This window comes from Barbus barbus (assembly GCF_936440315.1).
Source record: "Barbus barbus genome assembly, chromosome: 15".
Classification (NCBI taxonomy): Eukaryota; Metazoa; Chordata; class Actinopteri; order Cypriniformes; family Cyprinidae; genus Barbus; species Barbus barbus.
The window spans coordinates 11,480,516-11,495,824 of record NC_136743.1 but is presented as its reverse complement, the minus strand read 5'-3'; the positions used below and the strand labels follow the sequence as shown (position 1 = coordinate 11,495,824).

The window sequence follows — 15,309 nt, the reverse complement described above, 5'->3', positions numbered from 1 at the left end:
TAACTGATTAAACACCCACCATCTAAAAAGGGTCAGATCGAAACTTAGGCAAATTAAAACTAAAGAGAAACGTATGTAACTTCAGCCTCGAAATGACAGAAAACGAACAAAAAAGGTAATTTGCAAGAGCTGCGTCACAACGCATATCAAGAGCTCCCTTATCGGTTCTGCTTTCAGTCCTGGAGAATAAAAGATACATCTTTAGATGTTTTTATTAGTAGGCTACATCAACATTATCTTACACATTTTATCTCCCCAACAGATTAATTTGAAGTAAGTTTATACTGCATGTTGGCTAATTCAGAAGAGCGCGCACACAGCCGTGTCTCTGAATGATTCTCATACTCGCTCCGCTCTGCCCCACGCTGCACGCCTCACGCATCTCACGGACGAGCCGTTTACACGCAGCCTGTCTCGTAATGCTCTTTATACTCATAGTCTCGCGTCCGGTTCTGCTCCGCAAGTCTCTCGCGAGCGCATCTGGTAATATGGACGAGGCCTGACGCACACACACAACCTGTGTCCACTCGCGCCTGGCTCCGCGTTTAAAACTAATGTAAATTAAGTCTAACTGCTTGCTAATTTCACTTGGATGAAATAAAACATTCAGCACATTTCCCACTTGTTCTTAAAATCTCAAATACTTAAAAATGAATAAATCAGCCCATGTAATACTTTAATAACTGACTACAGATACAGTTCTTTATAAAAAATAAACAAATTTTTCCTGTGAAATTCAGTAATTCTGTAAAAGTAGTAATGCCATTATAATCTTCCCTGCAGAAAAAAAAAGCCAGTAGACCCCCTCCCAAAACACAATAGAAAATGTAATGTATTTAAGGGTTATGATGGGACTTGTACTGGTTTTAATGTAAACTATAATGGTGTCTGCTGGTATTTGATGCATTCTATTGGTGGGATGTAATCTAGCAGATGGCAACCAATAGAACAACAGTAATTCCCATTGGAATAATGCCCAAAACAAAAAGGAATTTTGTAATGTTTTTTAGGGAAACTATAAGAATTTCTGTGATGGTTTCTATAGTTTTGTTTTTCAGCAGGGTAACGATACTCATACTGTGCTGCACATTATTGGCAAGATTGAGCTGAGGCTTGACTTTAGAATCTTTTTAGAGAGGAGCAGAAGATTTTTAGCAAATTTAAAATCACAAATCAAATCGCAATCGCAATATCTGTCAAAAAAAACATCGCAATTAGATATTTTCCCCAAATCGCACAGCCCTACAAGCCATTACAAAAGCCCATCTGCACCAGCAAGCATGCAGACGTTTGTGTCAGGCAACCACCTGAACCCTACAGTCAAACACAGTTGTGTTGCAGGATACTGTATCCATTTCTAATTTGACTCTTAACGAGTTGTTTAGTGTAATATAGGGAATCTCCTGTGGCTCACCTCTGTGTCTGCTGTCAACAATAAGTCCTTATTTAAAGGTTCAGTTCTGAAGGTAGCATAAATAGCAAAAGAAAAGCTTCCCAAAAACTTTAAAACGTAGTTTTTTTGTCTTGTAGTTTCAGAAGCATCACTTGAGTCGCCTCCAGAAGCTTAGAGCGCATCACAATGCTTGTGAAGAACGATACATGAAGGCGTACACAAAAACTGTAAATGACTTTATATTTATATCAGAGCATGAAAACAAAGGTTAGTTGTATTAAGTCTTTTGTATGGCTTCATTTGCTAGGTCAGTCTTATGTTTGTTAAGTTAATTTTGAGTTATCATAACATCAAACTTATCGTTTTCAGTTAGCAGGTCTCTCTAGTCAGCGGTTGGTCCACAAATTGTTAACGTGTTAGCTTGCATTAGAGGGTCTGTGTTAGATTCAGACATAGTAGGTACCCTAGACGGTGAGCCACGGGACGCCCAAAATAAAGCTTTAATAAAGCCTGGTGATTTTTACTCTTTTACTTGTTCTGATTAAAGAAATGTTGGGGAGTTCTGATAACCGTCTGTTTTCAAGAATGTTGATGCGATCTGTGTTGTACAAGGTGAAAGGAGATCATTTTTGGCTAACATTGTACTAACTGAAGCACAGCTAAAACAGCTTTCCGAGCTAAAAATGAATTGCCATTAAAAATGTGCATTTGAGTGTATTTTTCGGATCATTTTTCAGGAAAGACATCAGTGCTCCGACGGTAGTGATTGTACCGTGACCCTTGACCCCACTCCAGACAAGGACACGGACACTGTACCTGAGCTCCTAAGAACTGATAGCGTAATCGTAAGTTTATTTCAACATCTTAACATATTTATATGAAAAGTGGCCCTTTTTCCTGCACATATGAAACAATAATAATCTATAATAACGGTGTAATAATGAAGGAACTGTGCTGCTGTACCACGAGTGCAGCAGGCGTAATGATAATAGGATAACTTCCGTCAACATATCCAATGTGACCAACTGCTTGCACAGGGAGCGTGTCTTGCAAGCTGGGGACTATTTCCACAGACTCTGTGTAATATCACTGCTCCTGCTGCACACATGGTACGGCAGCACAGTCCCTTGATTATTACGCTGGAATGAGATTATAGTTCCTAGCCATATCGGCACAGAAAATATAACTTTTCATTTTCCGTCAGTCTTAGTACACGATGTAACTACAGAAGAGTCAAGTCTTAAATAGGAAAAATATCAAAACTCTTTGGTCATTTTTGAGTGCGATGCTAATGGTCTAATCCGATTCAATGATCTATGCTAAGCTATGCTAAAAGTGCTACCGCCAGACCCGGAGATCGGCTGAATGTTTACTAACTGTTTAACTCTTGGGGAGTTGGAGAATGAGCCTATTTTCAAAAATAGTGGCTTGTTCCTTTAATATGTTGTCGGCCATGGCATTTCTGATCAAGACCTCTAACTCGTAGCTTTTATTCACAGTTTAACAGAAAAATGCTTGGAGAATATCTGTCCAGTTCAGAACTGAGTGAGGAAGAATATATACCAGAGACAGAGGAAGAATCTGAAAGTAACACTTCAGCAGAGGAAGAGAGTGGTTCAGCAAAAAAGAAAGCAAGAAACAAGAAAAGTCAAGGAAAGATAATGTCAAAGAAATCAAGATCTCGACCACTGAAAAGGAGGCGTCTGACACGTTCTTGTTCTTTGGCTAAGAGTGGAAGCAAAGAATCCTCTTCATCGGACAAAAACAATACCGGAGAATCCTCCTTATCTGAACCTGAAAGCAGGTCCTCTTCACCTCATAATTCTGAAGTTACAGAAAAAGGATTTGTAATCCCCCGACAGCAATCTGTTGCACCAGTAAAACCAAGTGACTACTTGCACTGCGTAAACTGTGCGGCGTACCTGAAAAGGAAATCAATGTGGAGACACATGCAGAGATGCCACCTAAGCCAGAAAGTCAAAGGAATGAAGCCAGGAAAAACTCGAGTTCAGTCTCTTTGCACGTATGCTGAACCAGTTCCAGATGGTGTGAATGCACGATTTTGGAAAATGGTGCATGAAATGCATGAGGATGAGATAACAAATATGGTCCGCAAAGAGCAAATCATATTAAAATTAGGACAGCATCTCTTTAATAAGCATGGCCATGATGTCACAAAACATGAATATATCAGACAAAAGATGCGTGAGACAGGGCGCCTGGTCCTCCAAGGAGGAAAGAACAGCAAGTTGAAGGAGGTGTCAGATTTCTTCATCCCGGCTAATTTCCCTCATGTCATTGAAGCGGTTCACAGTGTGGCAGCCCTGAAGTTAGGGCACAACCTCAAGAAGATGGCTAACGTTATTGAATGTGAGGCAATGATGTCCGGTGATAAGAATGCCCTTAGCAATGTGCAGGCCTTCAAACAAATCTGCGACACTAAATGGAGTGAGTGTGTGTCGTCCCAGGCCCTCCGAAATTTGAGTGAAGCAAAATGGAACTCTCCACAACTTCTTCCCTTTGCTGATGATGTGAAAAAAATGCACCAGTATCTTGACAGCCAGAGTAAGAAGTATCAGACAAAACTCGAAGAAGAACCAAGCATCAAGAACTGGTCAGAACTGGCAAAGGTGACACTCTGTCAGGCAATAATGTTCAATCGTAGACGGGAAGGAGAGGTGTCCAAGATGCCCCTCAATGCTTTTATATTGAGAGACACCTCATCGACTCATCCAGATGTAGAGCTTGCTTTATCAGACCTTGAGAAGTCACTTTGCAAGCACTTCCAGAGAATTGAAATAAGAGGCAAACGTGGACGAAAGGTCCCCATTCTTCTCACACCAGATATGGTGACATCAATGGAGTTGCTTGTGAAGACTCGCCGCAACTGTGATGTGCTCGATGAGAATGTGTTCATGTTTGGAAGACCACAAGCACTCAGTCACTTCAGAGGATCGGATGTTATTCGTCAGATCGCTCAAAGCTGTGGAGCAAAACACCCAACTGCATTATCCTCCACCAAACTGAGGAAGCACATGGCCACCATGTCCAAGGTCCTCAACTTAAAGGACAATGAAATGGACGACCTCGCTGACTTCCTAGGACACGACATCAGGGTCCATCGCCAGTATTATCGCCTGCCCGAAGGAACATTACAGCTGGCGAAGATCAGCGAAATACTTATGGCCATGGAACGAGGACAGTTGTCTGACTTTAAAGGAAAGAACCTAGATGAGATCCAGATTGATCCACAAGGTAAACAGGCATGAATAAATAAGTAAACTCATTTACACTAGTGGTGGGAGAAAAAATGAGGATGTGTTGCATTCTGATGCATGGTGATTTTGAATTGAATTGAAGCGTTGACATGATAATCTTAATCGAAACAAATAGTGAAACCAGTGCCAATTCGCACCCCTAATTTTAAAGGGTTACTCCACCCCAAAATGAAAATTTTGGCATTAATCACTTACCCCATGCCGTTCCAGAGCTGTAAAAGCTGCAATGGAACGATACGCTGTTTGTGTTCAAATCAAAGCGTAAATGCGTGTAGAAGACGTCTCGTTGCATTGCAGCTGACACAGAGCAGCGCACGCTATGTGCGTCCAGCGGGTGCTCTCCAAAATGGCGCTAAGGTGACGTTACGCTGCCGAAAAGTTGAATAACAACGTTATTTTTGTTTTCTTTCTGTACAAAAAGTATTCTCGTTGCTTCATAACATTATGATTGAACCACTGATGGCAGATCGAGTACTCTGATGAGGTCTTTCATACTTTTCTGGACCTTGACCGTGTAATTTATCAGGCAGTCAATGGGACAGTTACAAGTAGGGATGCTCCGATCGATCGGCCGGAGATCGGTATCGGCCGATATTCACATTTTATGACTCGATCGGTACTCATACATTTGGCCGGTCTCATGTACCGATCACAATTTGATGACGTCAATACATTGGATAATCAAAACGTTCTCATCTTGAGAATAACAGTTTCAAAGTTTAAATTCCAACCTAGCCATCTAACAACAATTATTTATATATTTATATATATATATATATATATAGCTAAATGTAGATCAGAAACGTCTTGTTACATCTGGTTTGAGTCATAAGTTATAGATAGATAAATAGAAAAATAATTGTATTTGCAGCATTGTTTTTTTCTGCTGTATTTTAGGGAAAGTAATCTATAATTTTGCCTCTCACCGTGTTTCTGTTGTTGTTAACCACGGCAGCTCTTGAACTTGGCACCGGCGCGCATCCGGAGAGAGAAAGCGCACCGAGCTGAAAGGGCTTGAATAAAGCGTGTTTAGCTTTAGATAAAAATAAGAGGATATAGCACTGAAAGATATTTACCATAAACGACCCGGAGCGCTTGTAATGTGATCCGCTCCGCTGTTTTGATGCGCCGCTCACTTAAAATGGTGCTGCTGTTACGGCTCGCAGTCCGGATGGATGCACTTATAGAAGTATTTAAGGATAAGTATTTAAGACTCGAGTTGCTTTTAAAATATTCACAAGTCCTTTTCCTCGAGTCGAATAAAGTCTGGAGTCATTTCAGGTCAAGTCAAGTCTGAAGGCTATAAAACTGCGACTCGAGTCCCAGCCCATCTCTGCCTTGGGTTGCATCAGACATTTTGTTTGCATTTATTTTTGTCTTATATTAAGCATCCCTGATATACATAATGTTATGCATAAACACCATTTTAAAGGAATATTAAAATGTTCACTGTATAAGGAATAATTTCTATGATTTATATAATTTTATTACATATGTTATATAAAGCTTGAAGCATTAGAATCGGCATTGGTATCGGCCGATCACCATGACAAGAAATCGGTACTCGTATCGGCTGCAAAAATCCTGATCGGAGCATCCCTAGTTACAAGCCTCCCGGATTTATTCTAAAATATCTTAAATTGTGTTCCGAGGACGAACAAAGCTTTTACAGATCTGGAACGACATGGGGGTAAGTGATTAATGCCAGAATTTTCATTTTTGGGTGGAGTATCCCTTTAAGATGGCAGTACTGTCACAGAGATTCCAACTATAAACAAAAACCATAGAAACTCCAATTTTGGTTAAAATGTAAAGTTGTAAAGATGTATTTGCACAGTAGGAGAATTAATTAGGAAAGAAATGTAGATCGAGAATTGTTTTGGAATCAGATCATGACTCCCAGAATCGGCTCGGATCGTGAAGTGCCTAAATATTCCCAGCCCTAATTTACACATTTTCCTCCATAGTTTTATTTTGGCAGATGCCAATGTAAAAATAAAGCTGATTGAAAAATCTCAAATACCATGTTACGATCAGCAGGAACACCACTGTCGATTATAGACATTTGTTGAATGTAGCGGTTTAAAAAATGTTTAGTTTGCTACCTGATTATTTTGTCTATGTGATTGCTGTATTTTCTAGAGAGAGTCCTGATGGACAGTGATGGATCAGAGTCTGAGGACGAGAAAGAAGCGACCGAAAATGATGCTTCACCTTCACCTTCACCTCCAGATTCAGCAGGTATGTAGTGTGTGTCGTGCCGCCTTTGCTCAGTAGGCAATAATGACCAGTGACGACTTGAATTAAAAACAAAAGAGCTGTTTATTGTGGTTTTGTGCAGTGTTATAGACCTTTATCCTGAGTAAGTGAGTGGCTCCATGATGGATTCTAACTTCCGTTTGGATGCTCTCGTTTTCCGGTCTCCATAGAAATCCGTTAAAACACGATAAAAAGATTGACTGAATTGAAACTTTTTCAATATAAATATAAAAATGTGCGGAGGGTTAAGCTGTGCTGCTGTTGGCTGCCACGGTAACGTAATAAACTAAGGAATTCCTTTAAAGCACTTGTTTTGAGTTCCAGAAAACATGTCATGTCCGGAGCTGTATGCAGCGCTTAAGTTAAAATACTGGGTGTTAAATAATAAAATGTTAAAATAATGTTTGCCCTTATTCTGTGGACAAAATCCTGTGAACCTCACCCCGATCAGGAGCTGTACATTCACAATCTTATTATGCATCTAACAAATACGTGGAACATTATTTGTCATCTACTGCAGTCAGCTATATCAGCTATTTAATGTAAATGAGAAAAATCCTATACTGATACACAACACTGCCAAGGTCTCTGGAAGAGGTTTGGATAGGTGAGGGTTATGTGCTCTGTGGCTGAGTGAGCAGTCCGGTGGTGGGGATTTCATCCACTGCTTGTGCTGGTAATAATGCAGTGGAGAAGGAGCAGGAATCCGTTTCGACAGCCTTGAACATGAAGTGCTGGAGGATGCTGATCTCCTGGAGCACCAAAGGGTCCTAAATTCTGGAACATGCAGGTGTGGCCGTGGAGTAGGTGCAGAAGGTCCTTAGCCTGGAACACACAAGCAAAGGTACCTTGAAGTGAAGGTTTGCACGCCGGAGCTTAACCTTGTTGCAGATGTCTGTGTGTCTTCTGCCCGTCTGGGCTAGAGACCCAGAATTTGGTCGATCCGTTTTGGCTCTCTAGGATGGAGACTCAGGACGTGCTGCATCTGTTGTCTCGCTGGACGAAGACTCTGAAGTCTGAACATAGAGTATCTCTTTCCTCGCAGGCTGGAGGCTCAGAATGTGGTCGTATCTGTTGCTGCCTCAAAGCTGGAGACTCAGGACTTGGTATCTGTTAGTGTCTCTTCCCTTATGGGACTCAGACTCAGAACATGGATGTTTCTGTTTCTATCTCCTACCCCGCAGGCTGGAGACTCAGATCGGTTGTTTCTGTTGCTGCCTTCCCTGTAACAGGCCGGAGACTCAGAACATGGAGTGTCTTTTGGGAAGGTACCTTTATCTATTTCTGATGAGAAGGAGATTGCAATCTGGCACTTCTCCATTTCCAGGCTGTGATTGGCTGTTTCCATCAGAGGCCTTCTTTCCTCCTGTGAACCGTATTTGCATTGTCCAAACACACATTCAGAAAAGTGTCACTAAAGCTTTTTCCAATGCATTATTCACTTACCAAACCACAACCAGAATACCTTTGGCAATGTTACGAACACATTAAGTCCAAACATGATGGAAGAACTTCTTCTTGCCCTCTAAGAGGTGTCTGGCCGTTGTCCTGGCATCTTTATCTGATGGCGTTGGACAGTTTGCTTATGTTAGTCCACCAAGATCCAATCAAAATGTAGCAAACCTTTGTCCACTGTTGTGGTCAGAGAGCCCTGTTCACTACAGATGTGTTTTCAATGCAGCTAACCTCGCGTCGCTTCATGTCATCTTCCCACTCATTAAACTATGACAGGTGCTTTACTGCAAAAACACTGTAAAGTGATGAAAAACGGCGCCACGTGATTTTAAAATCATTTGAATAGGTTTCACATTATATTATATCAGCTCGGAAAATATGTAAATGTGAGTAGAAAACAGAGACCGGAAATATAAAGCATTGTTCTAAACGTTCAGAAACATGTCTATACAAGAAGTGCATTGCGCACGCGTCGTTCATTATTCATCCGTCCAGCATGCTCTCAGTCTAGAAACGCATTATGGGCAACATATTCTGAACGTGTACAGGACAATAAATGAGTATTTAAACTGTTACTGCTGGCATTATTGGAGAAGAATTAAACTTTCTCACTATTACTAATCTAATTTAATTCACAACAGTCTGAAAGGGAACGATGGGAAAGCTAGAAAAGGCTAAATATTACTGGAAGAAAAACATTGAGTGTGCTTGCTGATATTTAGGAGTTGTTATTGAATAATCTTTTTTGTGTCCAGATAAATCAAAGAAGTCCTCTGCTGGAGTTGGACAACACAAAAATAAAGAACCACCCAAAGGTAATGCGATTTAAAAACATTAAGAAAACTTCTGATTAGAGCTGGGCAATTTAGAAAATAATTAAAATCTCAATTTTTTTTTTAGACCATTTGACCGATTCTAGATTTTTTTTACGATTTTTAACTAGTCAACTTAAAAAATGTAACTACAACATGATTCAAATGATCGTTTTCTTTATTAATCCTCTATTTAAAGCAAATTCTAATCCAGGTGCACCACATGAAGTTGTCAACATGATGTAAATGTTAAAGTATCTTTTACAGAAAAGATGCATGAACTACAACTACATCTTGTTCAAACTTGTCTTATTATGTTCAGATATAATAGGAGGAAAATGCTTTAAAATAAATCTCAAAAGTCTAGGTAATTCAAATTCAAAATGACTGAAGATAAAACACCAGTAGATTATTATTATGTATAAATGCATCTGTCAGTCTGTCACATGAAATATGAGACATACAGTAGTTACAGGTTTCCATGGTTGTTTTTTTCTGTGTAACCATGGACGTGTTTAACTGTTGTGCTCGCATCAGCTGCTCATTCTAAACAGCGCTCAACTTAAAAGACATTCACTCCCATATTCTTGCATGTTTCTCCTATTCCTCTGCACGCGTCGCATCTTTATCAACACAAGGCCTTGCGATATGAGCGCGTCACACGTTTGGTAATATTTTTATTCAAAAATTGTGAATCCTTGATTTCTAAAAAATAAAATAAATTTGAATTAATCGATTAAATCCAGCCCTACATCTGATATTGTTGTACTTGTAAAAAGAGTTCAATTCCGTACAGTGCTTTTATTATTTTTATATCCTATACATGCTATATTATATTTTTATATCCTGAGAAGAGAAGTGAAAAGATGTTTTTGTTGTTGTTTCACCTGTTAATCTTTGTTAAATACATGTGTGACACAGTTACTGGTAACCATTTAGTCAGTATTCTATGCCATTACTGAATATTGCATATATTGAAAGTCTTTTCAGTTTTGCTCATTTGTTTATAACAGGCAAGACTGATAAACAACTGCAGCCGAAAGGCAAGGACTTGGAGGAACCACACACAACGAAGAGTAAGCTATTTTCAAATGTCTTATGAAATAGGCCACACTTTCCATTTTTCTGTGAAAGTTCAGTCAAAATCAAGTCATTTCAATAGGAATCTGCACAAAAAAACCATTTTGATGACAACAGAATTCCCTTGATTTTCATGTGGAGCTGAAATTTGGAGAGGTTTGACACGACCGTATAGAAAGTGTGTATTTCTCAGTGATCTGCATTGATGGAGATGTGTTACAGCAGCATGGCAGATAGATCCAAAATGGACCAAGTCTTCATTTCAGTGGTTTCTTCTTAGACAGTTTTGTCCAATAAAACACTGCATTTTTGCGGCTTAATATTCATAGACAATAGTCCATATTGACCTACGTTTGATGTATCCATCCAAAATATGACTGGATTCTGTGATTTTTGTCTGTGTGTTCTGCATCGTGGAAATCATAATTTGTCAAGAAGGAAACACTGTATGATTGCAATGTGAATGGGTCTAATTAAAGTATCAACAAAACTCCTGTAGACTGCAGTGCAGCTAGAGATGTCAGAATTGGATAAAAACATTTACAAAAGCTCTTATTAGATTTTTAGATGTGTTGCTGTTGGTCACCCTGGGCCAATTTGATTCAAGCATATGTGCAGCTTTTAATTAGCAAAAACCTATTTCAGACCAGTATCTACTGAAGGCTTAAACATGAGAAGAAAGGGAAGGCTTGTCCAGTACAAAGTTCCCGTCACCAATTTCCCATGCAGTAATTTATGATTAAGACCAATAAAACTGAATAAAGGAAATCTTTAGTCATTTTTGTCCTTATCTTAGATATTGACTGAATTACCAGCAGTTTTGTTTCCCATTGTTACTTGGTGACATGCATGTAAACGTGCCAGAATTGACAGATTTTCAACCATGATTTTAGCAAAAAATGTGTCGATGTTTTGAGTCACTTTTAACTAATCACAATGACTAATTACTCTGGTTTTATTCAGGACTGTCACAGAACCCCCGGAGAAAGTGGTCTCCAGAGGAGATTGAGGCTGTGGAGAAGACTCTGATGGACAGCATCAGGTCTGGACAGGTTCCTGGTAAAGCTCAGTGTATGGAGTGTATTGAACGCTCTCCAGCAGCACTTCAAGGGAGAAGTTGGGAGGGCGTCAAATTTGATGTTAAGAATCGTATTGATTCTTTAAAGCGAAAAATGTAACAGAAAAGGGGAAAGGGCCTTTATCTGGATGTTTTTTCCTGTTGAAGGCAACAAGTTTGTGTTTGTTGCTTAGAAAACAAATTTCAGTACGTTAAGAGTACTTTCAAGTGAAGTGTTTTAGAGAGTTTTTAGTTTCACAAATGCAGTTAATGTAAACAATCACCGAAGCTGAAATGACACAATTTTATTCTTACGCAGCCTGTTGCATATTGTGCAAGTAGTGTTAAATACTGAATAAAAAAGTGATGCATTTGATCCATTCATCTTCTCCAGAGTTTTGTGTGCTGTTACAAGCCTAATATTGATAGAAATATATAGCATTATGAATGCCAGGCATGTGGTGTTTTAATTCAGAGTGGATTCCAGTATGCACAGATCATTATTATTTAGCAAAGATCATGATACCCATGGTGTCAATGCTCCATGAACATATCCTGCTTATCTTAGTTATCATTTGGACCTTTTCAGATTTTCAAAACTGAAGAAAATTAGATGTGTTAAACAGGAGGTGAGGTAAGGCTTTTTTCCACTGTTTACATCCCCAGAAATGGTCTATTGAAATACAGTTGATGGTTAATTAGTGAAAGGCAAGATAAAATATATAAATACAGACACATTTATCCCTTTTAAACAACTCTTTAATGATTGTCTAAACTTAAACTTTGTTGTTAATCTTATAATGGTTTATTATTCTTATAAAATAGATAATCTATAGATAATTCATAATAGTGACACCCAATGGTGGTTTGTGGTAAGACACAATAGTGACGTCCCCGCCAGAATAGAAAAACCTGACAAAAATGAAGCTTTTTAAACTTAAGTTTTTTTGATAATAAATATGTTTTTTGGGGATCAAAAATTATTCCTGACACCTCTGACTTAAAATTATTGCTTTATTGTATTTAGAAATTACGGTCCCCATGTGTAACCTTCTTGTCATGAGTCCCCACAAAGTAACAAAAACAAGTATGTGTGTGTGTGTGTGTGTGTGTGTGTGTGTGTTGTGTTGTGTTGTGTTGAGGTTGAGTGCTGATGCTCTTCTGGAGGGAGAGTGGCACGTTGACTGATAACAGATCACGTTGAGAGACAGGACGCCGGTGAACACAAACTAATTGTCTTCCCTCTGAAGTGGATCTGTCACTGTGCCTGAAACCTACACTACACACAACCATGTGATTTATTTTGTCCTCAGGCTAGCGACCAGTTAACATGCCTCTAGCGGGTGTGCTGACACAGCTCCAAACATACACACTATACACAGACCAGTCTGATAAAGAAAAAACAGCTCAATGTCAGGTGGGGGGTGGTCAAATATAAACATGCTCTATTAGTGTAGTTTGTCAGTTTAAACTCAGCAGGTCTCAAATACTTGTAGATTATAAATCGCTATAATCTGTTAGCATTCCCGTTCATCTTAGTAGCAATTGATAGGAATAAAACCCCTGTGAAACCGTCTTTGCTTATGATTGCTGAAGCCAGATTGTTTTGAGCCTCAGCCATAAATTCCATGTGACAAAATACTAAAACAAAACAAATCAACAAATAAAGCATAACAGAAATCGAGCCCTTCCAAAGTATTTTTATTATTGTTATTGTTTCTTTCATTCAGCAAGGACACATTACATTTATCAAAAGTGACATTAAAAACATTTATATTGTTACAAATTATATCTATTTCAAATAAATGCTGTTCTTCTGAACTTCTATTCATCAAAAAGCACTTCTATATTCCTTAAAAAGCACGTCATAGTTTCCTCGAAATTAAACAGCACAACTGTCTTCAACATTGATAATTATAAGAAATGTTTCTTGAGCACAAAATCAGCATATTAGAATGATTTCTGAAAGATAATGTGACACTGAGGACTGGACTAATAACTGCTGAAAATGCAACTTCAAAGGAATTACATACTAAAATAATAAAACTGAACATTTATTTTAAATTGTATATTTACAGTATTACTCTTTTTACTGTAGTTTTGATCAAATAAATGCATTCTTGGTGCCACATATGGAAGCATTTGCAAGTATGCTTAAGCATTGTACATAAATTCAGCAAAGAAAATTCATGTTTTAAACGGACGTGTCATTTTATTATATACATTGTCAGCCACCAAAAAAATAATAAACAAAATATACACTTAATAAATGTAAACAAGTAAATATTATTATCTGACCAAAAAACTAATTTTAACATGTAGTGTAAACCATACGTTTATCGGGTTTTTGAATCTATGTATTTACAGTCATTGTAAAGTTAAGTCCATGTAATGTAATGTTGCTTGAAAACCTGGTAATGGGACTTTAGTGTCTTTGATCTTTGTTTAAACAGCCATGGATGCGCCCCAGAACCTGACAGCTAGTGAGATTAACCATCGAAGCTCTCTCATATCCTGGCGGCCGCCCATCGCAGACATCGATAACTACATGCTGACCTACAAAGCAGCAGACGGCAGTCGAAAGGCAAGCATAATATGGATTTTCCCTTGAGCAATGAATACAGCTGGAAGTTTAATAAAAACAAAAGCATATGCTTGTTGTGTAAACATTTGTTTGGTGGTTTAAGCTTAACAACTGTTCACATTTCTGTGCTAATTCCAATTCATAATTAAACTGTACTTGATGTACAGCCTGATCTTATAACAACTTTACGATCTCTACATCTCACAGAGATCAACCATCTAAGGAAGCTGTTAGATCTTCCAACCGGAATAGCTCAATTTAATTAAATTCTCTGATGTTGCTCATTAATATTAATGAAATAATTTAACAAAGTCATTCCAGACACAATATGTCTATTAAAGACTTCCCTGAAATAATTTATCTGAAATTATACAGTAGATACAGTATCCGTTTTAAATAATTGCATTACTTGTAATGCATGATCACTGTCCTACAATCTGTTTTGGACATCTTTATTTAACCAGCCTGATGGGAAAACTCAATTGGAAATACAAAAGGTTATGGATTGTATTCTTTAGATTTATGTTGTTATAAACAGACACACACAATCAATGCAACACAGAATGCTTTGACCTAGTAGCCCTTTGTTAGTGTTTGTATCCGTCCAGTGGGTGTCAGTGGTGCACAGATGATATAAACCCTGCTGGTGCGTGTTAGACATAAAAGTTTTCTCTTTCCATTAGAGCCAGCTTGGCATGCAATGCTGAGAATTTTGATAATAACAGACAATTTGGGATTTTTTCGAAGACTTAGAATGTTGAAAATAATAATACAATCTCTGCATCCACTATGTGTTGCCTCAACCCGTATTTCAGATTCAGGATTGTGAAAGAATCAAGAGGAGAACATAGAAATGAGTCCCACTCTGCTATAGACAGCAGCTTCCCTATAACAATTACCTGTTCAATATCCTCTGCATACTGAGCAACCCTGATGCGACTTCATTAAAACACTGCTGTGCTGCATAATTCACATACACATTACTTAAAATCTGGAACATTACTTTCCTGGAAACGGATGAATATTGAATCAAATATTTCATACATCTCAAGGCTGGGTCACGTGTGCCAACATCCATTCAGGTCCCTAGTGAATCCCCGGAGTAAAAAGTCTGAAAAGGCACATGGCAGATTAGTTCAATAAAAGTAATTTTTTCAAAAAACAAGAGGGGAAGTGAACTGTCATGAGCCGAAGACCAAAATAGAAATGCCGTCTCTCCCCAGCAGCACCAGGGCCTGATAAGACTCTTCCTCCCCCATCCTGGGCTTTAGAGCTGCCAATCATATTGTAGAAAAACAAGGAGTAAAAGCAGTATTGTATGAAAGCACCCAACAGTAAGCTGCTTGGGATCACAACAATTTGTCAGACAGTTCCTAAAGTGATTGTGATCT

The 15,309-nt window shown here is 38.6% G+C and overlaps 1 protein-coding gene across 1 annotated transcript in view; it reads left to right on the top strand.

Moving 5' to 3' along the window:
- Positions 1 to 15,309, top strand: part of tnr (tenascin R (restrictin, janusin)) — a 186,047-nt gene that overhangs the window by 157,849 nt on the left and 12,889 nt on the right. Inside the window, exon 17 of the mRNA XM_079436215.1 lies at positions 13,788 to 13,918. Coding sequence (XP_079292341.1) covers positions 13,788 to 13,918 — 131 coding nt within the window. The remainder of the gene's footprint in view (positions 1 to 13,787; positions 13,919 to 15,309) is intronic.